Below are 24,440 nucleotides of genomic sequence, written 5' to 3' on the forward strand. Positions count from 1 at the left end.
TGGAAGAGGAGTTCAGCATTAGAAGAGAGGAGGGAGTGAGAAAACTGAATTGCAGACCTGTTAGTCTAATATCAGTAGCAGAGAAAATGCTTGAATCTATTATAAATCATGATAACCGGACAGTTAAAATAACATTAGGATTGGGCAGAGTCATTATGGATTTATGAAAGGAATTCATGTTTGATAAACTTTTGGATTTTTTTTTTTGAGGATGTTGCTAGCAATATAGGTGAGAGAAAGCATTCAATGTGGATTTTTAGAAGGCTTTTGATAAGATCCCATACCGATTATTAAGCAAAATCAGACCTCTTGGGATTGGGGGAAGTATACTGGCATGGATTGAGAATTGGCTAATGGACAGAAGGGATAAACTGATCATTCTTAGGTTGGCAGGCTGAGGATAGAGGGGTACAGCAAGTCCTAGTTTGTTGATAAAACTAGGAGGGAATGTGATTCATGAGAAGGATGCAAAATAAATTTAGATAGGCCCAAGTGAGTGGGCAAGAACTGACAGATGGAGTATAATTTAGAAAAATGTGACATTATCTACTTTGGTAGGAAAAGAGAAATTCAGAATTTGAAATTGGGAAGTATTGATGTCCAAAGGAACCTAGGTGTCCTTGTACATAAAATCACTGTAAGCTAATAGGCAGTTGCAGCAAACAGTTAGGAATCCAAGATTTGAATACAGGAGTAAAGATGTTTTGCTACAATTGTAAAGAGACTTGGTAGGACCACACATGAAGTATTGTGTACAGTTTTGGCCTCCTTAGCTAAGGAAGGATACTTGCCATAGAGGAAGTGCAATGAATGCTCACCAGACTGGAATAGCGGGATTATCCTATAGGGGGAGTTTGAGGAACTGGGCCCAGATTCTCTAGAGTTTAGAAGGAAACGTTATCTCAATGAAGCATACAAAATTCTCACGGGGCTTGTCAGAGTAAATGCAGGAAGGATGTTTCCCACGGTTTGGGGGGGGGGGGGGGGCGTGCGGGTGTCTAGTACCAGGGGACACAGACTCCCGATAAGTGGTAGCCATTTAGTATTGAGATGAGGAATTTCTTCACTGAAAGATACATCTTTGAAATTCTCTGCCCAGAGGGCAGTGGAAGCTCTGACATTGAGTATGTTCAAGATTTGGGATTATGGGAATAGTGTGGGATAATAGTTGTGGTCTACTTGCTGATGGTGTAATATTCTAATCTTCCGAACTCAAGTTATTTGTGCATGCATTTGAAAAATAAATTTCCACAGCTGTACACTCACCAGGATGTTTTATAGACACTTGGCTTTCTACTAGTGTTAACAGAAACTTGAGGATTATATTTGTTTTTGTATGAAATTTGTGAAAGTGCATCCACCCACCACATGCTGGTTATTAAACAATTAAGAGCACATTGATTACTATTTGAGACTGCTGCTGTTCATTGAGATGGAAGAGCAGGATATGAAACCCTGATCCTTCTAAGCTCACCCTAATTATAGTTTGCCAGAAACTAATATTTGTTTGTAATGCTTGATAGGCTAGCAACAATTAATTTTAATGTACAGAAATACTGCTGATTCTACTTCCAAGGGACTGATTTTGTTTGCAAGTTCTGATTTTCTACCTTGGGGTTTCGAATGAATTGATCACTTATTTAGTACTGCCATAAAGAATGCATATATTTTGATTTTGTCATGTGAGGGTACCTTTAAGACATGGATGTTTAAGAAATGTACCTTTAAGAAAACAGTGATGTCAGAGAGTGGGTGGAGCTGAGGTCAGGTCAGCCATTTTGTAGTTTGGCTTTGCAGTTTGAAAAGTGCCTGGCTGGTTTTGCTGAGAGCAGCTAAAAAGTGCCTGGCTGGTTTTGCTGAGAGCAGTTTAAAAGTAGAAAGCCAGTTTGAGACAGCAGCTCGAGAAGTCCTGGTTTGCTGTGATCTGCTTGAAGGGAGAAAGCCAGGTTTAAAAAGCAGTGTGTGTCTGTGTGTTTCCAGAGAGCTGCAAGTTTTAAAAAGAGCCGGGTGTGTGTCTGTGTTTTGCAGTGAGCTGGATCTCTGCCATGAAAGACTATCTCTGGATCATTTGGGTGATTTAAAGTAAAGCTGTTAACTTGATGTGGTTTTGTTTAAAGGTGTTAAGTTTCTTGGAAGTTTGAAGGAACATTTTAAGGAATTATTTACTGTTGCAATATTTTCTGAGTTATCTTTGAAGTAAGGGGTGTTAAGAGATCCAATGTTTATTTAAGAATTTGAGTTCATGGAATAAACAGTGTTTAGTGTTTAAAAACCCACGTGTCCATAATTATAATTCCACATAAATTTGGGATAAGCAACAAATACATTAAAGGGAGAGGTTGGTTGAACTCCATGATACATTTTGGGGTTCTGAAAATGCCTCGCCCATAACAATTTGAACACACTGGTTTCAGTTGTGGCTGGCAGAGCTGTATTGCACATCTTCATCCCATAGTTTTGGAGAGACCATTGGTCATATAGGTAGTATTTATCCCAACTCTGCCCTCTGCATGAAGAACGTGGGTTTGGCCATGATTGCGTGCGTGGTGAATTTTTGTTTTGAGGAAGATTCTAAGTTGTATCTTGGATTGCTACTACAGGAGGTAGTCAAACTAATGCGATGCTGGACTTCACAAAAGGCAGTTAGTGTTGGGTCAACTTTATGTAGAGCATTGTTTTGATTTGGGTACCCTGTTTTGGAAGGAAATTAATGCCGACATTTGAAATTAAAACAGAAAATGTTGGAAATTCCCTATGCTGCCTGATCTAGAGTAAGAGTTTCAAACCAATAACCTTACATTCGATGTTCTTTATATGATCAGCCTCTGCAGGTTTGAAGTGTATCCAGTGTGAAAGCATAAGAGATCACTCATGCCTATAAGTTTTACATGTTCACAGAAAAGAATAATAGGGTATTCCAAGACAAGGAGGAGTTGGTGGCATAGTATAATGTTACTGGGCTAGGAATCCAGAGGCCCAGGTTAATGCTCCAGGGACATGGGTTCAAATCCCAATTCAATTAATAAAAGTCTGAAATTGAAAAGGTTAGTCTCCGTAGTGATCATGACAACTTCGACTGACTGTTGTAAGAATCCATCTAGAAAAAGATGGAGGGATGGCTCTGCTAATTAATTATGGTATCTGTGTAGTACGGTGATAATCATGGAGGATTTTAATCTACTGGAAAAATCAAATGGGCCGAGATGAGTTAATGGAATATTTTTCGGGATAGTTTCTTCGAACAACACGTTCCAGAGCCACCCAGAGAGCAGGCTAATACTATACCTGGTACTGCACAATGAGTAAGGATTAATTGATAATCTCACTGAAGGCTACCTTGGGTAGCAGTGATCATATGATCAAATTTTACATTCAGTTTGAGAGTGAGAAGTGGGTCCAGAAATTGGATTTTCAATTTTAAATAAGGGCAATTATATGGGAACGACGGCCAAGCTGGCTGAAGTGAACCGGAAAATAAGATGCAGTGACATTGAAAGGGATATTTCGGCATACGTAGAACAGAAACATTCCAACGAGGGAGAAGAATTCCAAGGGGAGGACCCACCACCTGTGGTTAACTTAAAGATAGCACCAAGCCTAAAGAAAAAGCACATGAGGTGATTGGACAGAATATAAAGAATGACAAAGGTTGTGGGAAAAATTAGAGTATGAGCGAAAGCTAGCTGGAAATATAAAGATGTATAGTAAGAGTTTCTATGGATAGTTAAAAATAAGAAAAGGGTTAATAAAGTGAGTGTTGGTCATACAGAAAGGAGTCTGGGGAGTTAATAATGGAAAATAAGAAAATGGCAGATGATGAGCAGTATTTTGTGGAGGTTTTCACTGTAGAGGATATAAGTAACAACACAGAAATGGCTGTATGTCAGGAATTGGAAGAGAGAGGGAGCTTGATGAGATTGCAATCACTACGGAAGTGACAAACTTTTGGAGCTGCAGGCTGATAAATCCCCAGATCCTGATGGACGTCATGCAATGGTCTTAAGAGAAGTGGCTAGTGAGAGAGTTTGTGTGGTTTTCATTTTCCAAAATTCCATCGGTTTGGGAAAGATCCCATTAGATTGGAAAATAGCAAATGTAACTTCTTTGATCAAAAAACGAGGGAGATAGAAAGCCGGAAACCACAAGCCAGTTAACTTAACATCTGTCAGAGGGAAATTGTTGGAAGCTATTATTAAAGATGTTATGGCAGGGCACTTAAACTTGAATGTGATGAGGCAGTGTCAACATGGTTTTATGAAGGGCGAATCATGTTTATCCAATTTATTGGAGTTTTTTGAAGGAGTTACTTGTGTCATGGATAAAGGTGGTTGTACTGTCTTAGATTTCCAGAATGCATTTGATAAGCTGCCTCATCAAAGGTCATTGCAAAAAATAAAAGCTCATGGTGCGGGCGCGGGTGTAACATTGGCATGGATTGAAGGTTAGCTAGTTTAACAGGTAGCTGAGGGTAGTCATAAATAGGTCTTTTTCTGGTTGACAGGATTTAATGAGTGGTGTGCCACGGACCAGTCAGTGCTGGTCAACGTTTTGGAATTTATCTAAATGACTCGACTGAAGGTGTGATCGCTAAATTTACTGACACAAAGGTAGCAAAGTAAGTTGTGAAGAGGACATAGGAGGCTACAATGGGACATGTAGGTTGAGTGGGCACAGATCTGGCAAATGGAGAATAACGTGGACAAATATGAAATTGCCTATTTTGGCAGGAAGAATTTAAAAAACCCATAGTATCTAAATAGTGAGAGATTGTAGAATTGAGGTTTAGATTTCATAGAATTTACAGTGCAGAAGGAGACAATTCGGCCCATTGAGTCTGCACCGGCTCTTGGAAAGAGCACCCACTTAAGCCCATCCCCTTATTCCAGTAACCCCACCTAACCTAAGGGCAATTTAGCATGGCCAATCCACCTAATCTACACATCTTTAGACTGTGGGAGGAAACTAGAGCAGCCGGAGGAAACCCACGCAGACATGGGGAGAATGTGCAGACTCTGCACAGACAGTTTAGAGGGATTGGGTGTCCTGGTGCATGAATCATAAAAGGCGGTATGCAGGTACAGCAAATATAGTTTATTGCAAGGGGAATTGAATATGAAAGAAGAGTGGTTATGCTTCAGTTATGCAGGACATTGGTAAGACCATCAGGAATACTATACATAGTATTGGTCTCATTATTTAAGGGAGGATGTAAATGCATTAGAAGCAGTTCAGAAAAGATAATAGTGAGCATTTGGGACTCTTTGAAGACAGTGAAGTAGAGTCTTTGCATGTTTTCAATGTGGAGGTGGGTTCTTGATAAACGAGGGGTTGAAGGTGGGAGATTGTAGTCCGATTAGCTATGATCATCTTTGAATGGTGGAGCATGCTCGAAGGGTCAAGTGGCCTACTCTTTATGTATGTTCGTATATATCTGGTTCACTATTTTCCTTGCTTGGTCTGGTCTACATGTGACTCCAGACCAACAATGCATTTGAATGAATTGGAGGCGGGGCTGTGGGCGGATGCCCTAAGCAGGGTTAATTCCTTTTCTTCATGTGCCAGGCTTAGCCTAATACAATTTAAGGTGGTCCACCGGGCACACATTACGGTGGCGAGGATGAGCAAGTTTTTCGGTGTAGAAGATAGATGTGCGAGGTGTGCAGGAAGCCCAGCAAATCATGTCCATATGTTTTGGGCGTGCCCGAAGCTTGGAGGATTCTGGCAGGGGTTTGCCAAGGCAATAACCAAGGTGCTTGGTACGGGTGGTGCTGAGTCCAGAGATGGCGATCTTCGGAGTGTCGGAAGACCCGGGAGTTCAGGGAGCGAAAGAGGCCGACGTTTTGGCCTTTGCCTCCCTCATAGCCCGGAGACGGATCCTTTCAATGTGGAGGGACCCGACGCCCCCAAGTGTGGAGACTTGGGTCAGTGACATGGCTGGGTTTCTCAAGCTGGAGAAAATAAAGTTAGCCTTGAGGACGTCAATGCTGGAGTTCTCTCGGAGGTGGCAGCCGTTCGTCGACTTTCTCGGGGAAAATTAAAATATCAGCGGAAGCAGCATTCTGAAGGGGGTGCAATATTGTTAAGGATGTACAGAAGGGGTTGGGTGGGAAATGTTTAGTTTACCATGTTGATGTTTATGTTATTCTGTTTGTTATTGTTATATAAAAATTTTGCAAATACTTCAATAAAAATATTTTTTTTAAAAGAAAAATATCTATTGGCCTCCAGGTTTGGCCGTCCCACCATTTTCCGTTGTGGGAACAGGTTTACTCTGAACCCCTTGAATGCTTCTTACTGCTACAACGCCCACAGACCCGCCTCCAATTCATTTTTTTCCAATTAAGGGGCAATTTTAACGCGTTCAATCCACCTATACTGCACATCTTTTGGGTTGTGGGGGCGAAACCCACGCAAACACGGGGAGAATGTGCAAACTCCACACGGACAATGACCCAGAGCTGGGATCGAACCTGGGACCTCGGCTCCGTGAGGCAGCAGGGCTGACCCACTGCGCCACTGTGCTGCCCTCAACCAATGGATGTTAAGAAGCTTTAATAATAAGCTTGCAGGGTAAGATAAGGCAGAAAAGGAAAGCTTATAAAAGCAAATTACTTTTTTTGTTTCCAGGTTCAATCCCAAAGACCTCAGATGCTGAAATCTGAAACCAAAAGAGAATGCTGGAAAATCTCAGCAGGTCTGGCAGCATCTGTAGGGAGAGAAAAGAGCTAACATTTCGAGTCCAGATGACCCTTTGTCAGATTATGTCGGACATAGAAAGCAGAGAAGCAAAGAGAGGGCATGAAAGAGTATTAGCAAGCAAATTCAAGGAGAACCCAAAATTCTCAGTGCATTAACAGTAAGAGAATAACTAAGGAAAGAATCGGGTCCATAAAAGACCAAAGAAGAAACCTAAATATGGAGGATGGGGATGTGGGTATGGTTCTTAATGACTACTTTGCATTTGTCTTCACAAAAGAGGGGGACAATGCAGACATTGAAGTTGAGGAAGAATGTAAAGTATTGTGATCAACATAGGAAAAGAGGAAGTAATAAGGGGATTAACATCCTTGAAAGTGGATAAATCCCCAGGGCTGGATAAAGTGTACACAGATTGTTAAAATAACCTAGGGAGGAATAGAGGAGGGTCTAACTGCTGGATACAGCTTTGCTGTTGGCGGATTGGAGGACTGCTAACATCTTGCCTAAAAGGGAGCGAGGGATAGACTGAATAATTACAGGCCAGTCTGACCTCCATGGTGGGCAAATTATTGGATTCAATTCTGAGGGAGAGGATAAACTGACACTTAGCATGAATAAATCAAGGATACTCAGCATAGATTTAAGGGAAGGTCATGTCCGACTAATTCAATTGATTTTTTGAGAAAGTAACCAGGAGGTTTGATTAGGGTATTGCAATTCATGTGACCTGCTTGGATTTTAGCCAATCAGGATCTTATTCAGCAGGCTCGAGGGGCTGAATACCTTTGTCTTCTTCATTTGTTTAATACTTTTATACCTCTGTCTTCTTCATTTGTTTAAGCTTTTGATAAGGTCCCAAATGATAGATTGGTTTGGGGAATGTAGCAAGCTGAATACAAAACCGTCTCAGTGGCAGAAAACAAGTTTTTCTTTTTGCAACTGGAATGCCCGCTTTCCAGTGGAGTTCTGCAGGTCTCGGTCCTAGGTCATCTGCTTTTTGTGGTGTATATTAATGATCTAGGCAAGAGGTTTGCAGCGGCCACAAAAATTGGCTGCATAATATCTGTAGACTATAGGACGAGTGAGGTGGGCAGAGGCAAATGGAATTAATTCCAAGAAGTGAAGTGATGTATTTTGGGAGGTCAAACAAGGTAAAGGAGTACACGATAAATGGGAGAATACTGAAATGTGTCGAGGAAGTGAGGGACCTTGGAGTGAGATGTCCATAGATCCCTGAAGGTAGCAGGGCAGGTTGATGAGATTGCTAAGAAGGCATATGGAATCTTTACATTTTTTAGCCAAGGCACAGAATACAGAGCAGGGAGGTTATGCTAGAACTATATAAAACACTAGTTAAGCCACCATTTGAGTACTGTGTGCAGTTCTGGTCACCTCAGTACAGAAAGGACGTAAGTGCATTGGAGGGAGTACTGAGGCGATGTACATGGTTATTGCCAGGACTGGAAAATTGCAGCTGTGAGGAAAGATTGAATAGGCTGGGGTTGTTCTCCTTGGAACAGAGAAGACTGAGGGGAGATTTGATTGAGATGTATAAAATTGTGACGGGTCCTGGATAAAGTGGATGGGAAGGGTCTATTTAGCAGAGCAGTCCGTGGCTTGTGGGCCTATATTTAAGGTGATTGGTAGCAATATAGAGGGGATAGGAAAATATTTTCACCAAGACAGTTGTGGGGCTCTGAAACTCACTGCCTGACTCATTTAAAAGTAGTCTGTAACTTCCAGGGCTATAGACGAAATGCTGGAAAGTGAGATTATTCTGGAGGCTTGTTTTTTAGCCGACACTGACAGGATGGGCCAAGTGGCCTCTTCTGTGCCGTTCTCTTCTCTGATTTTATGAAGCTTTGAGTGCGGGGAAGCTCAGTTATGCAGAACTGTCTGTGTGGAGTCTGCACGTTCTCCTCATGTCTGCGTGGGTTTCCTCCGGGTGCTCCAGTTTCCTCCCATAGCCGAAAGATGTGCAGGTTAGGTGGATTGGCTATGATAAATTGCCCTTAGTGTCCAAAAAGGTTAGCTGGGGTTACTGGGTTACAGGGATAGGGTGGAGGCATGGGCTTTCTAAGAGCCGGTGCAAACCCGATGGGCCGAATGGCCTCCTTCTGCACTGTAAATCTATGATTCTATGAGACCCAATTATGTTGGTGTGCAAAGATATGACTTGCAATTGGAATAAGCATGTTCAACCTCCAGCTAACCTTCCCATGTTCCTTCTCTAAACACTTGCCCTGCATAAACTCTTCCCTCCACATTAGCAACGGCCACATCTTTGACCTCACTATCAGTTCTTGCCTCTCCTATCTGAAGCTTCAATTCTGCCAAAACCGCCTACTATTCCAAAATCTTTCTGGAAGATGAGGATAGCCTGAACCTCTCTCCCTCTTATCTGTTGTTCTTGTCAAATCCCTCTGTACTGGGTGTCATTGATGAAATGCCCCAAGCACTAGTTTGCTTATGTAACCGGTAACATTTTCTCAGTTTAAAAAAAAAAATGCATTTTGCTTTCATAAAGGATACCATGGTTGAAGCTTTTCCCATTCAAAGATTACTGTCATGGTTTGCACAAATCAGAATTACGTTATATGATAGATATTAGTCAAGTGCACAGTTTCTAAGACCGGAAAGATGGGATTGAAAATATTTATTTGTAAATATTGATCAAGTTGAAAAGATCCATCATTGTTAGTGCACCGCACTATAGCAGTTAAGTGCCCAGGGTCTTCTGAGCAATTGTTTGTTTCTAGAATTACAAATTTGTAACGTGCTGGTGTAATGAACCAGTAAAGCTACATCAGATTTGTCTAGACAGTGTCTACTAGAATAAGCCTAAGGGTTTGTGGTAATCTATTAAAAAAAAAACAGCAAAACCATTATTCTTTGAAATTAATTCCATGTTCACTGCATTTTAAAATGCATTTGATCTGCATAGTTTATCAACCTGTGCAAATGGTGCACTTGCATGATTTTAGATAACTTTTATTGTTGAGAACATAAGTAAACTCTGTCCTGATTAAATGTGCAGTCTGGGATAAGATGTTCAATGACGTTACTTTCCATTAGTGATTGTTGCTGTTTTGGTTGTGATCTGTTGCCACTCCAAAGTCAAATGAAAGCCCCGTGTAGCTAACAAGCATTTACAGTATGTGGAGTGACCGTAATGGTTATAAATTACTTGTTGTTTTGAACAAAAGAACAATATTCATATTAACAATGTGCTGAAGTCCAATAGAAAAACCTTATGAAAATGTTCTGGATCCTGGCATTTTATTGCAACGCATTTATTGAAAAAGCACACAAAACATGGGTTAATTTCCAGAAAGGGAGAATTAAAAAGCAGAGTTTGGGTATAATTCTCTACATGTTTAGCATATCCGGTAGATTGAATGGGCAGTAGCTCTTTGGGAAAGGGAAAGTTAAGGGATGACCTAATAGAGGATTTATAAGTATATTAAGGGCAAGAGGGTAACCAGGGAAAGAGTAAGGCCCATTAGGACCCAAAGAGGCAGTATGTGTGGGGAGCTGAAAAACGTAGGTGAGGGTTTAAATTTGCATCTGAATTCACTATGGTGGTGTGGCTAAATAGCAAGGAGGAAAGCCTTGGCTTGCAGAATGATATAGCCTGGCTAGTCAGATGGGCAGAATGTTAGCAAATGGAATTTAACCCTGAAAGGTGTGAGGTGATGCCTTTTGGGGGAACGATAAAGGAATACAAATGGTAGGACATTAAGAAGTACAGATGACTGGAGGGACCTTAGAGTGCATGTCTATAGATCCCTGAAGGCAGCAGGACAGGTACATAAGGTATTTAGAGGCATAGTGTATAAGAGCATGGAGGCTAAGATGGAGCTGTATAAAACGCTTGTTAGGCCACAGCTAGAGTACTGTGTTCAGTTCTCGTTGCCTGGGCTGGAGCATTTTAGGCTGGGAGTTGTTTTCCTTAGGGTAGAGAGGTTGGAGGGGGACCTGATCGAGGTGCACAAAATTAAGGGATGTAGATAGGAAAAGCTTTTCCTCTTAGCAGAAGGAATAATAACCAGGGGGCATAGATTTAAGATAAGGGGCAGGAAATGTAAAGGGGATTTGCCGTAAAGCTTTTTCACCCAGAGGGTGATGGGAATCTGGAAGTCATTGCCTCAAAGGGTGGTAGAGGCAGGATCCCTCCACATTTAAGAAACATTTAGATGAGCATTTGAAACACCCATCGCATACAAGGCTGGGAAATGGGATTAGAATAGATAGGTGCTTGATGGTCAGTGCAGGTACAATGGGCCTCTCTTTGTTGTGTAAATTCTGACTCAAGTGTGTGTTACTTCATTTTGGACAAAGATTGAGAACCTCAACCTAGTTAATCTTTTTAAAAAAAGGAATTGTAGTTGGAAAGCTGGCCTTGATATGCCGCATTAGACTGCACCAACTAGACTACAACTTTTTGAGTCCAAGAGAAGTGAAAAGCAGTTGTATAATTTGTAGATTTGATCAATGCTTCTCGACTCCATGGAAAACCCACACAATGGAACCAGGTTCCAAATGTTGACCAAAGTACTGAAATTCTGCTGATATTTCAACAAAGCTGAGGGATAGCTGTAGCTTTCAGGGAAAATGCTGCTGGGAGCTAGAACAGGGGTAACATTATTCATTTATAGCAGTATTTCTGATATTCTGAACTGTATGAAGCTTGAAACTTAATTGTACAGGGACTGAAAAGACTTTATTTAAGACATTGTACTTGTAGCCGCAAGTTTCATGCTGCTGTCTTTCCTTTATTGTGGATCATAGATCTGGTTTGCAAGCTATGTGTGCTAACCCTAACATGATGGGATGCATTAAAAGTAAATTATGTATACATGCAGCATGTTGCAACTACGATGCTGTCTTAAATAAACTTTGCTCTTTGACTGGGTTAATCTCTGTTGCAATCGGGGCTGGTTTAGCACAGGGCTAAATCGCTGACTTTGAAAGCAGACCAAGGCAGGCCAGCAGCACGGTTCAATTCCCGTACCAGCCTCCCCGAACAGGAGCCGGAATATGGCGACTAGGGGCTTTTCACAGTAACTTCATTTGAAGCCTACTTGTGACAATAAGTGATTTTCATTTTCATTTGGGAGGCAGCCAGGCTTGTGCAAGACAGCCAGGCTCGTGGAAGACAGCTGAAGATTAATTCCGTTGTCTTGCACAGGAAAGCACATCTAACAAGACTTGAGTTGAAGCAAATGCCAGGAAATATTTGTAAAGTTTTTAAAATAGCGGTTTCACAAATATTTGCTTTATGCTCATTTGATGGGTGGAGGAGGGAAGTTTGCATAGAAGTCAACATTGGAAATAACTGATCCAGACATGGGCAAGTGCTCCAAAAAAGTGGAAAGGAAATGTGTAATTTTCCTGTAGCTATGAGTACATTTTGTAAATCAAACAGAATACTCCTTGAAGTAAGCTGAAAACCACCCTCCGCTGGCTTCCATCAGTCCTCCTGAAGCATGAGTTCCAGATTGATGCCAGCATAAAGATTCACCTGAATGGAAGGCTTATGCTAGTGTGCATTATGATGAATATGTCCAGTTGCCAATATAAATGGCTCTGAAATTGTCCATTGATACAGACACGCAGGCGTTTTCCATCCTCCTTCAGTTCACCTCCCTTGTGATTGTTCGGTTCTGGGTACAAACAAACAAAGAACAAAGAAATGTACAGCACAGGAACAGGCCCTTCGGCCCTCCAAGCCCGTGCCGACCATACTGCCCGACTAAACTACAATCTTCTACACTTCCTGGGTCCGTATCCTTCTATTCCCATGAATACACATAGGGTACACATAGGATTTTTTTTTACAACAGTTTCTTGCAATTCCGTGTGTGCCAAGTTTCTTTTCAATTAGATCAGCCACCCACTGGAACAAATGAGGCAATTTCACAAAATAGGCTTTCAGAAAAACTACTTGTCAGCGTGATGGAGATGTTAAAAATGAGTTTGTTTAAACAAAACCATGTTAATCATTCAAATTTAATGTTTCAATATAGTAACAAGTTTTAATTTTAGAGTTTGTCTTCCATCATTTCCTGAAGATATATAGACTCGTAGTAGAAACTGTACAATGCAGAAAGAGGCCATTCAGCCCATCCCCCTTCCCATCCCTGCAACTCCACCTAGCCACATCTTTGGACTGTGGGAAGAAACCGGACCACCCGGAAGAAACTCAGGCAGACACTGGGAGAGCATGCAAACTCCATGCAGTCATCCAAGATCAGAATTGTTCCCGGGACCCTTCGCAGCAGTACTAGCCACTGTGCCGCCAATTACCACCAGGCTGCCTCGTCTTGTTGCTATTGGTAGAAGGACTACCAGTGCTGAGAAAACTTGACCTTTGTTCCCAGCAGCAAAAGATGAATGTGTGCCTGTGCTATGATGAAGTGAACACCATAGGATTGATAGACAAAACAATTGTGGGACAGAAGCCAATTACTGATTGTTAGACTTTTACTAATACTGGTGAAGTCCAGGAAGCTTGGAACCCCCTGCTCTAAGACCATAAATGGCAATACTTCTCTTTATTCACCCCCATTCATCTCTCATATTGCAGCATGCCGTGATAGATAAAGTAGATTCTGCCCCCCTCTATGCACTATAAAGTATAACCACTGAATTGCTAAACCACACCATGTAATCCTGAAGAGTACATTCCTATGGTACCAACATGGCAGTACTGTGTGGTGGTATGTGCAGCTACACTACATGAACAACTGTACCAATAGTACAACAATTGTACATCTTTGTAAAGTTGAAAATAAGACCTGGAGCACAGGGTCAAGTTTGGTTTTGACAAGAGTCAATAATGGTGTATAAGATGCACATGTTTCTCTTGTTCATTCATACAGCATGGTTTTTTTTGCACAAGTATATAGCTCTATTGTGGTTTAGTTTGGTGGCCATTCCCCATAAACACGTGCTGTAGTGTACTGGCGACAGTTTATACTTGGATATAGTTGAGGGAATGAATGGATGGAATTTTCCGAGTTCCCAGAAGAGGCTGGTATTGTACTATTATTGCTTTTTCCTGCACTAGTATATAATTTTCAATGTACGGTAGCTTCATGCTTATTTCATTTGCTTCAGGTGTCACTGACATTTACAAGAATAGAAAGATGACTGATGCCAGTGAGATGTTGGCTGCTGCCTTGGAGCAAATGGATGGCATCATAGCAGGTAAGGTATTACCAGGAATTACTGACTGATTTCAGTTTATACATTAAGGCATTTATTTTTTATTTGTGTCCACTTAATTATTCCTCCACTTTGAATACAGTAACCTCTACAAATAATTACCAAGATATAGCGATGGAAAATATTTGCATCAGTACATTGATATAGTTTGAATCAGTACATTTAGATTAAAAACCACCTTGTGGATAATATTGCTTAGATCCATGGGAACAATCCAGGTTTAAGATTGCTGATGAGATGCTTATGAAGATAATAGACAACAGAGCTCATTCAAACAAGGTAAACATTTTATCTGTGCCCTATTCGAGCAAAACAATCTTCGCCATTGGTACCTTGCTTCAGAACAAATGTAGGTTACTGCAGGCATTTATCCTGAGTGCAAGTGCAGAGAACAGCTTCCGTTGAGAAGGCATTTCCAGTCTGCTTCACTCCACCTTCAGGGTGGTTTCTGATTCTACAACATCAGCTTTGCACCAACACATTATAGGAGAAGGAATAATTGAAAGAAAGTGCTTGTGATGTAACCATACCCTCTTCTACTTAACCATGCTTCCTGGCCAATGCTTATCGCATAACTAATGACATCAAGCCTAATTGATCACTTAGGTTAATTGTGGGACCTCACTGCATGCAAAGTGGCTGCTTGCTGCGTTTGTTTACATTACAATGACTGCATTTCTAAAGTTTAATGCTTTGAGACCCTCTGAGGATGTGAACTTTGCTTTCCTTTTTTCCCTGTCCCCTTAGCCTTCTGTGTGTTCTTTGATTTACCTCGGCCTCAACGTTTCTTCTGCACCCTTGAGGTAACCTAGCACTAGTGTGCTTGTTGCTGTGGCAACAATTGCTAGTGAGTGGTAACTCCAGGTTCTGATTCAGTAATGGGGAGGATTCCATTTGAGTTGTTACTGGACCACAAATATCAGAGGGGAGCAGTGATATAATTGATGATTTCCAGTAGGTAGGTAAAACCGTGCTTTTAAAAATGACTTGATCAACAGAAATACTTAGCATTGCAAGTGTCATTCTGTTATAAAACCTTTTTATTGCTTTTCTCATTTGCTTTTTCTTAAAAGTGGGTTAAAAGTTGAATTTAGAACATAGAACATTACAGCGCCGTACAGGCCCTTCGGCCCTCGATGTTGCGCCGACCTGTGAAACCACTCTAAAGCCCATCTACACTATTTCCTTATCGTCCATATGCCTATCCAATGACCATTTGAATACCCTTAGTGTTGGCGAGTCCACTACTGTTGCAGGCAGGGCATTCCACGCCATTACTACTCTCTGAGTAAAGAACCTACCTCTGACATCTGTCCTATATCTATCTCCCCTCAATTTAAAGCTATGTCCCCTCGTGCTAGACATCACCATCCGAGGAAAAAGGCTCTCACTTTCCACCCTATCCAATCCTCTGATCATCTTGTATGCCTCAATTAAGTCACCTCTTAACCTTCTCTCTAACGAAAACAGTCTCAGGTTCCTCAGACTTTCCTCATAAGATCTTCCCTCCATACCATCAACATTCTGGTAAATCTCCTCTGCACCCTTTCCAATGCTTCCACATCCTATAATGCGGCGACCAGAATTGCACGCAATACTCCAAATGCAGCCGCACCAGAGTTTTGTACAGCTGCAACATGACCTCATGGCTCCGAAACTCAATCCCTCTACCAATAAAAGCTAACACATCATACAACTTCTTAACAACCCTCTCAACCTGGGTGGCAACTTTCAGGGATCTATGTACATGGACACCGAGATCTCTCTGCTCATCCACACTGCCAAGAATCTTGCCATTAGCCCAGTACTCTGATTTCCTGTTATTCCTTCCAAAATGAATCACCTCACACTTTCCTGCATTAAACTTCATTTGTCACCTCTCAGCCCAGCGCTGCAGCTTACCTATGTCCCTCTGTAACTTGTAACATCCTTCCACACTGTCCACAATTCCACCGACTTTAGTGTCATCTGCAAATTTACTCACCCATCCTTCTACGCCCTCCTCCAGGTCATTTATAAAAATGACAAACAGCAGTGGCCCCAAAACAGATCCTTGTGGTACACCACTAGTAACTGGACTCCAGTCTGAACATTTCCCATCAACCACCACCCTTTGTCTTCGTCCAGCTAGCCAATTTCTGATCCAAACTGCTAAATCACCCTAAATCCCATGCCTCCGTATTTTCTGCAGTAGCCTACCGTTGGGAACCTTATCAAACGCTTTACTGAAATCCATATGCACCACATCAACTGCTTTACCCTCATCCACCTGTTTGGTCACCTTCTCAAAGAACTCAATAAGGTTTGTGAGGCACGACCTACCCTTCACAAAACCGTGTTGACTATCGCTAATCAAATTATTCCTTTCCAGATGATTATACATCCTATCTCTTATAAACCTTTCCAAGATTTTGCCCACAACAGAAGTAAAGCTCACTGGTCTATAGCTACCGGGGTTGTCTCTACTCCCCTTCTTGAACAAGGGGACAACATTTGCTATCCTCCAGTCTTCTGGCACTATTCCTGTGGACAAAGATGACTTAAAGATCAAAGCCAAAGGCTCAGCAATCTCCTCCCTAGCTTCCCAGAGAATCCTAGGATAAATCCCATCTGGCCCAGGGGACTTATCTGTTTTCACTCTTTCCAGAATTGCTAACACCTCCTCCTTATGAACTTTAAGCCCTTCTAGTCTAGTAGCCTGAATCTCAGTATTCTCCTCGACAACATTGTCTTTTTCCTGTGTGAATACTGACGAAAAATATTTATTTAGCACCTCTCCTATCTCCTCGGACTCCAAGCGCAACTTCCCACTACTGTCCTTGACTGGCCCTACTCTTACCCTAGTCATTCGTTTCTTCCTGACATATCGATAGAAAGCTTTAGGGTTATCCTTGATCCTACCTGCCAAAGACTTCTCATGTCCCCTCTTGGCTCTTCTTAGCTCTCTCTTTAGGTCCTTCCTAGCTAACTTGTAAATCTCGAGCGCCCTAACTGAACCTTCACGTCTCATCTTTACATAAGCCTTCTTCTTCCTCTTGACAAGTATTTCAACTGTTTAGTAAACCACGGTTCCCTTGCTCGACCACTCCCCCCCCCCCCCCCCCCCCCCCCGCCTGACAGGTACATACTTATCAAGGACTCGCAGTAGCTGTTCCTTGAACAATCTCCACATTTCTATTGTGCCCATCCCCTGCAGTTTTCCTCTCCATCCAATGCCTCATCGCATCATAATTACCTTTCCCCCAGATATAACTCTTGCCCTGCGGTATATACCTATCCCTTTCCATCACTAAAATAAACTTAATCGAATTGTGGTCACTATCACCAAAGTGCTCACCTACCTCCAAATCTTAACACCTGTCCTGGTTCATTACCCAGTACCAAATCCAATATGGCCTCGCCTCTCATTGGCCTATCTACATACTGTGTCAGGAAACCCTCCTGCACACATTGGACAAAAACAGACCTATCTAAAGTACTCGAACTATAGCGTTTCCAGTCAATATTTGGAAAGTTAAAGTCCCCCATAACAACTACCCTGTTGCTTTCGCACCTATCCAGAATCATCTTTGCAATCCTTTCCTCTACATCTCTGGAACTTTTCGGAGGCCTATAGAAAACCCCTAACAGGGTGACCTCTCCTTTCCTGTTTCTAACCTCAGCCCATACTACCTCAGTAGACGAGTCCTCATCAAACGTCCTTTCTGCCACTGTAATACTGTCCTTGACTAACAATGCCACCCCTCCCCCTCTTTTACCACCTTCCCTGAGCTGACTGAAATATCTAAATTTTATTTGGCCAGTAATCTTTCCGAGGCATAATCCAGGTAAAGAAACTTCACATCTTTCTGATTTTGAAAACACAAGTTTTTAAAATGGAAAACATTTGGCATCTGAAGAGAACAGGTTAATGCTTTGTCATTTTCAATAAATTTAAAAGCTTACCTAGAAATCTCCTTTTCCCATTAATATAAAAATGCATTGTTGTAAATACAAATTCAGTTTGTTCTTCCTCCAAATCTCTGATCCACCTAGGAACAACATCTTGTGTTTCTTCAATAATATCCCTCCTTCGCAAATGTTAATTTGTGATATTTCTTCACACCACACTCAAGCCCAAGAATAGCATTGCATCTGTTAATTTACTATTTTGACTGTATTGCTTCTATATCTTTCTATGTAGGCTTTGAGTAATTGCATCTGCCATTTTACCACAACATTTAGAATTTTCTTAATGAATTTAGGCTGCATTTCTAATGCAGTTCAAGTGATCTAACACTAAATGTTAGATGGTGTGCTCAGGGTTTGTTGGTATGAAGAAACTTTATATACATGCTGTGGGAGCTCTGTGATACCACATCATTTACAGCATTTGGCTTTCAGGGTTTTTTCTTCTGCTATGTTAACCTGTGTGAAAGCTTGGCCTGTGTGAAAGCTTATCAGTGACCTGGTATTTCTAGGCAATTCTGTTCTTAAGTACTTCTGTGAAATTGAATGTAAGACGTATTTGTTCTACCACCTACCAGTTTTCAGTCTAAGAACCAGATTTGAGTTGGCATCCCATTAATTCAGATGTTCATGGCAATGGTTAACTTTTTTCCCTCCATTAATATTTGACCAGGTTCAAAGACCTTGGACTACACAAATGGCCTATTTGACTGCCAGTCACCAAACTCCCCGTATATTGGTGGGCTGCGTGTGCTACACCTAGTAGAAGATCTTCGTGGGCTCCTGGAGTTGATGGAGAATGAGGAGAAGGATGGACTGCGGTGTCAGATACCAGACTCTACTGCAGAACTTCTGGGTGAATGGTTACGCAGCCACCTGGTGAGCAGCTTGGGATAATCTACTTTCACCAGTTCTATTTTGGTTTTACCCAGTTCTTTAACTGTCCTTGCCTGCTTTTGTTTTAATTTGCTACAGGGACATGGGTGTTGCAAGCAAAGCCAGCATTTGTTTTCCATCCCTGTTTTTGAATACATCAACTCACTCATAGCAAAATGGTGAGAAATACCATACGTTGTTGATTGGAAGGACTTGTCCTTGAAGCAGTAGACCAAATTTTGCTGTCAAATAGCTCACCCTGCCAACATCCAAGGATTTGTTTATTATTTTACATTTAAACCATTTGGTGGGCTACTGCTCCTTGATCTTAACTTCAACTTTGCCCACTCCCCCATCTGTCTTAATAGTGGATCGTCAGCTAACTGAATGAAGACCCTGCAGAATGGTTGCTTGAACATGGTAGCTGCTGTTCCGGTTGCTTTCTAGGCTTCAGCTTTTTTATTGTAAGCTTGTTTATTGGTGCAAACAGCCCCTACTGCAGAATAAGATCATTTGGCTGCTGGTTGCAGCTGTGAACATCAGCTTCAAATATGGGAGGTAACCTTAAACAAAAGCACACAAACTTCACCTCGAGTCACCTGTTCCAAGAGGATGCAAATCATAAGCGGGTTCCAGAGTGTCGGTGCCAAAAATAAAGGTTTATTTGTTGATGCTCATCTTACCAACAAGAATCAGCAACTGGGATTGGGTTGTATTGTGACACTGCAGCATTAACCGTCTTGGGGATTTGTCCAGTGATTCAGTGTTATATATTCTAATCCTTTTCACCCTGCTGATTTTAATTTATTGTTTGGTGACCTTTTCCCCCCTGCTGCTGTTCATTCTACAAAATGTTTTCTTTGATCAGCAGAAGCACACAAAAGGAAAGAAGCTTGCAGCTGCATGCCACCTTTCACATCCTTGTCGGATTCTGTAAAATGGCAACACAGAAACTGGCTGTTTGACAGACCACTTGGTGTTGGTGTTTGCACATCATGAGAAGTAGCTCTAATCCACTGTGCTCATCCTGCTCTTATACTTTTATTTTCAGTCACCTGGCGAACCTGTTCTTCAGTATTGGTTGGTGTTAGCTTTAAGCACAACTCTGATACCTGTGCATTCTGCTTTCGTTTTGAGAATGTTTTCCTGCCACCAGTTCTGTGCTTAATCTTAAATTTCATGCTCGCTCTATTCTACACCACTCGATCACTAGGACATCTCCAAGGACTGTCTTTCAAAGTGAAGTCAATTAGCACGCAGCAAGGTCCCGCTATCAGCGATAAGGTAAATTTAAGGTGGTGTTGCTTAAAGGAAGAAAGTTTGGCCAGCACATGGAGAGCTTCCGTTAGTGCCCTTCACTGAACACACAAGACCGTTTAACATCTCTAAAATATAGCACCTTCAATGGTGCCCACCTCAGCACTAGATTGTGTCAATCTGCATTGTGCTCGTGGGGATTTGGTGGTGAATGGCCTTGCATGTGTGCCAGTGAGTGCCCATCATGGTTTTTTTTTTGCTGCTTTCCATCTTCCATTGTTTCCAGTACAGTGGACTATTGAAAGAATCTGATCAGACAGTGCCATCCTGTGGCGATTGTATATTATTGCTGGTCATATATATATATATATATACATATTTTATATATATATATATATTTTATATATATATATATATTTTATATATATATATAATATATATATATATATCACTTGCATGGATTTGGCCAAGTGAAATGAAAGCATAAAGGAGCTGTTTTTGTATGTATTCAGTGCATGCTAAGGTTATGTTATTTGTAGCAAAGAATTATGCTACATTAAGCAAGGTTATTAATGAAATTGTGGCGGAGGGTGAAGAAGACAAATTAAAACATGCAGTCCTAGCTTTCAACACTGTAATTGTGTCCCCATTGCTATGAAGTTATAATTATTGCCTGCTAATTTTGTTAATTCGGTTCTCGTTATTAATATACCTCTAGGAATATATTTTTAAAAATAAGGACTGAATGTTCGCTTAAAAATGGAGATCCAGATGAGATTGAATTCCCATCATATTTATTTGTTTGTTTATAAATGTGCAGGGATGTGTTGAAACTATGTGATTGTCTTAAAAGTTAACACAGGAAGAAAGTACCAAAACTCTCCTAAAAGGGTGTATGTGTACTATACAAGACCAGTGCTGATGTCATGGTTATTTACATGACCAAACATTTCAGTTTGGTGCAGAGCCTTAAATTAGATTGTCATTTGCTTTCTATGTTTATATTGGATTCCATATTGGCAGCATTTCTCTCTGAAAAAATTCCTTTGAACCTGATCATAAAGCCCTGTTTAACCCATAGTACCTAGTGAACCATAAGTTATTCATTTGTGGTAATATTGCTGCAGCTGATTTCTGCTGCTTGATATTGAATGCTTTCATTTGCATTGTTCTTGGGTAAAGTAAACAGTAAGGAAACAATTTCAGGAAAAGTCAGTGCCCACAAATCTATGCACTAGTGATTAAGTGTCAGCAAATTCGCATGACGAATACAGATGAGCAAGCTATTTAGCCTATCTTAATTCACCCATCCAAAAATAATCTACAGTTTTATCTTTTACAGCATTTGGATGTTCGTGAATGATTCCAGAATATTTATTTCCAGTACTCTGTCCATGTTTTAATCACTCACTAATTAGATCAGTCCTTATCTAATTTAATGGTGGAGCAGACTCGGATGGGCTGAATGCCCTACTTTGCTCCTATGTCTTATAGTCTTATTGACAACTTTCTGATGGTTCTAAATTTGCCTTACACTTGTTTGAACCATGCCCCATATTCTTGGCGTCGGCAGTTCAGGGAAGCCTGAAATGGCCTGGTGTTTAGGGGTTTGAAATATATTTCTTTGAAAGTAATTTTGTGAATCTACCTCCTCCATACTATGATATTAGTTCAGGGTTCTATAGTGCAGCTAAGGCAAACAAGTGCATGTTTGAAACTTTGAGTGCATACCCGGGGGTTTGGTGAGTGGGGGATCAGTGTTAATCTGAAAATCTAGTCTGTGATTAGCAGTAACTGGAAAGTACTGTGTAAGTAGACTAAGTTTCTTCCAGCCTTAGGCAAAGTAAACACACACTCTGAGAGAGCGGAGTCGTTAATTAGCTTAGTGATTGAACCTGGTTTATCTGGCTCCAGTTCAGTTTAATGTAAATTCAAGGTTTTATCAATGCAATTAAGGCAAACCAGTGCATGTTTAAAACTTGAGTGCATGCCTGGAAGGTTGGTGAGTGGGAGAGGAGTTGCTCCTTTCCTTTCCATTTGCTTTTTCTACTTTTTTCACCCTATAGGAATTACCTTGTAATCTACTACAGGGAAAGGAGCTAGCTCTTTGGTGAGTATCTGGTAGTAGTGAAGGTCTATTCCAGTCCTAAGGTGTATACGGACTGGTGGTAACTTTAAAATATATTTTTAAATAAAGGATGAGGGAGAAGTGAATAATATAAGTAATTAATTAAGGATGTCAGGACAGGTGATGTCAAGGTTGCAGCATATGGGAACTCCTGGATGCCTGTGAGACCCAGGGCAAACACGTCTGCAGTAACAGTATGTGGTCCAAAGAGCTTTGGTTCAAGAGTCATTGAGCTGCAAGCTGAGCTGCAGGCACTGGTTCAGGAAGGGGGAAAGTTACCTGGATGCTACCAGGAGGCAATCGCAGCACTTAGGCTAGGGTCTTCTGATTTGGTCAGTGGTCAGGTACAGGAGGGTGTGACTGTGAGTGGGGCAGGGAAGGGGACCCAGAGGGCAGGAGTGCAGGATCTTCAGCCTTTGTGGTTGTCCAAATAGGTTTGCGATTCTTTCGGCTTGTTTGGAGGGGAGCAGAGGCTGCAGAGTCATGACACTGTGATACAGGAAATCATTCATGTTGGGGAGAAAAAAGGAACATAGGGGGAAGTATACTGACACTTCTCGACTCTTGCTCTTTTTATGCAGAGAAGGCGGTGTTGCCTGCCTGCTGCCAAGGTTCGAGCCTCTCCAGCCCGGGGCTGGAGAGCAACTTGCAGTTGAAGGGGGTCAAGTGTTATCTATATTATCAAAAGAATGAATGTTGCAAGTGTAGTGGGGGAATGTATCCACTGCCACACTAAAGGGCAAATTACGTGCAGGTTTGAAAGATTAACCCAGGTAGTACGTAGTGTGTTCTGTGGAGCCAGTGGATGTGGTTTATTTAGACTTTCAGAAGGATTTTGACTGTCTCACGTAAGAAAGTAATGTGTAAAATTAAAGCGCATGGGATTGCGAGTAATGTATTGAGATGGATGGGTGGATGGATGGAAAACTGGTAGGAAACAAAGAGTCAGAGTAGTCAGGTCTTTGTAGCAGGCAGTGCAGGGATCAGTGCTAGGATCCCTGCTATTCACAACGTATATTAATGATTTAGATAAGAGAACTAAATGTAATTTCTCCAAATTTTCAGATGACTCGAAGCTGGGTGGGAACGTGAGTGTTAAGGAGATGCAAAGATGCTTCAGTGTGATTTCGACAAGTTGAGTGAGTTTGCAAATGCATGGAATATGCAGTATAACGTGGATAAATGTGAGGTTATCCACTTTGGTAACAAAATCAGGAAGACATTATTATCTAAATGGCTTTTAATTGAGAGAGGGGAATGTGCAACAAGACCTGGGTGTCCTTAGGATCATAGAAGAGGCCCTTCGGCCCATCAAGCTTGCACCGACAAATAAAACAACATAATTCCACTTCCCAGCATTTGGCACATAGCCTTGAATGTTATGACATTTCAAGGGCTGGTCCAAGTACTTTTTAAAGATTGTGAGATTCCCTGCTCACCTCCCAGGCAGTGAATTCAGATTCCCACTGCCCTCTGGGTGAAATTTATTTTCCTCAAATCCCCTCTAAACCTCCTGCCCCGCACCGTAAAATCATGCCCCCTTGTTTTTAAAATGTTTTAAATTCACTTACGATGTTGCACATCGCTGGGTAGGCCAGCATTTAATGCCCATCCCTAGTTGCCCTTCAGAAGGTGATGGTGAGTTGCCTTCTTGAACCGCTGTAGTCCTTGAGGTGTAGGTACACCCACTGTGCTTTTGGGGGGGGGGGGTGGGGGGGGGGGGGGGTGGAGAGAGAGTTCTAAGATGTTGCCCCAGCGACAGTGAAGGAACAGCGATATAATTCCAAGTCAGGGTGGTGAGTGACTTGGAGGGGAACCTTCAGGTGGTGGGGTGCCCAGGTATCTGCTGCTCTTGTCTATCTACATGGTAATGGTCGTGTGTTTGGAAGGTGGTGTCTAAGGAGCTTGGTGAATTACTGCAGTGCATCTTGTAGATGATACACACGGCTGCCACTGTTCGTCGGTGGTGGAGGGTTTGAATGTTTGTGGAAGGGGGAGCAATCAAGTGGGCTGTTTTGTCCTGGGTGGTGTTGAGCTTCTTGAGTGTTGTTGGAGCTGCACTCATCTAGGCAAATGGAGAGTATTCCATTACACTCCTGACTTGCGCCTTGTAGATGGTGGACAGACTTTGGGGGGTCAGGAGGTGAGTTACTTGCCATCGGATTCCTAGCCTTTGACCTGCCCTGGTAGCCACAGTATTAATGTGGCTGGTCCAGTTCAGTTTCTGATCAATGGAAACCCCCAGGATGTTGATTGTGGGGGAATCAGCAATGTTAATGCCATTGAATGTCCAGGGGCTGTG

General features: G+C 41.8%; 1 protein-coding gene across 13 annotated transcripts in view; it reads left to right on the plus strand.

Annotated features, from left to right (window-relative positions):
• The window catches only part of ppfibp1b (PPFIA binding protein 1b), a 189,397-nt gene that overhangs the window by 74,257 nt on the left and 90,700 nt on the right, over positions 1-24,440 (plus strand). For all 13 annotated transcript variants that reach the window (XM_072484860.1, XM_072484863.1, XM_072484861.1 and 10 more), the window contains exons 2-3: positions 13,822-13,911; positions 18,551-18,756. In XM_072484860.1, coding sequence (XP_072340961.1) covers positions 13,851-13,911; positions 18,551-18,756 — 267 coding nt within the window. In that variant the 5' untranslated portion in view covers positions 13,822-13,850. The remainder of the gene's footprint in view (positions 1-13,821; positions 13,912-18,550; positions 18,757-24,440) is intronic.

Source organism: Scyliorhinus torazame, chromosome 19 (genome assembly GCF_047496885.1).
Source record: "Scyliorhinus torazame isolate Kashiwa2021f chromosome 19, sScyTor2.1, whole genome shotgun sequence".
Taxonomy (NCBI): Eukaryota; Metazoa; Chordata; class Chondrichthyes; order Carcharhiniformes; family Scyliorhinidae; genus Scyliorhinus; species Scyliorhinus torazame.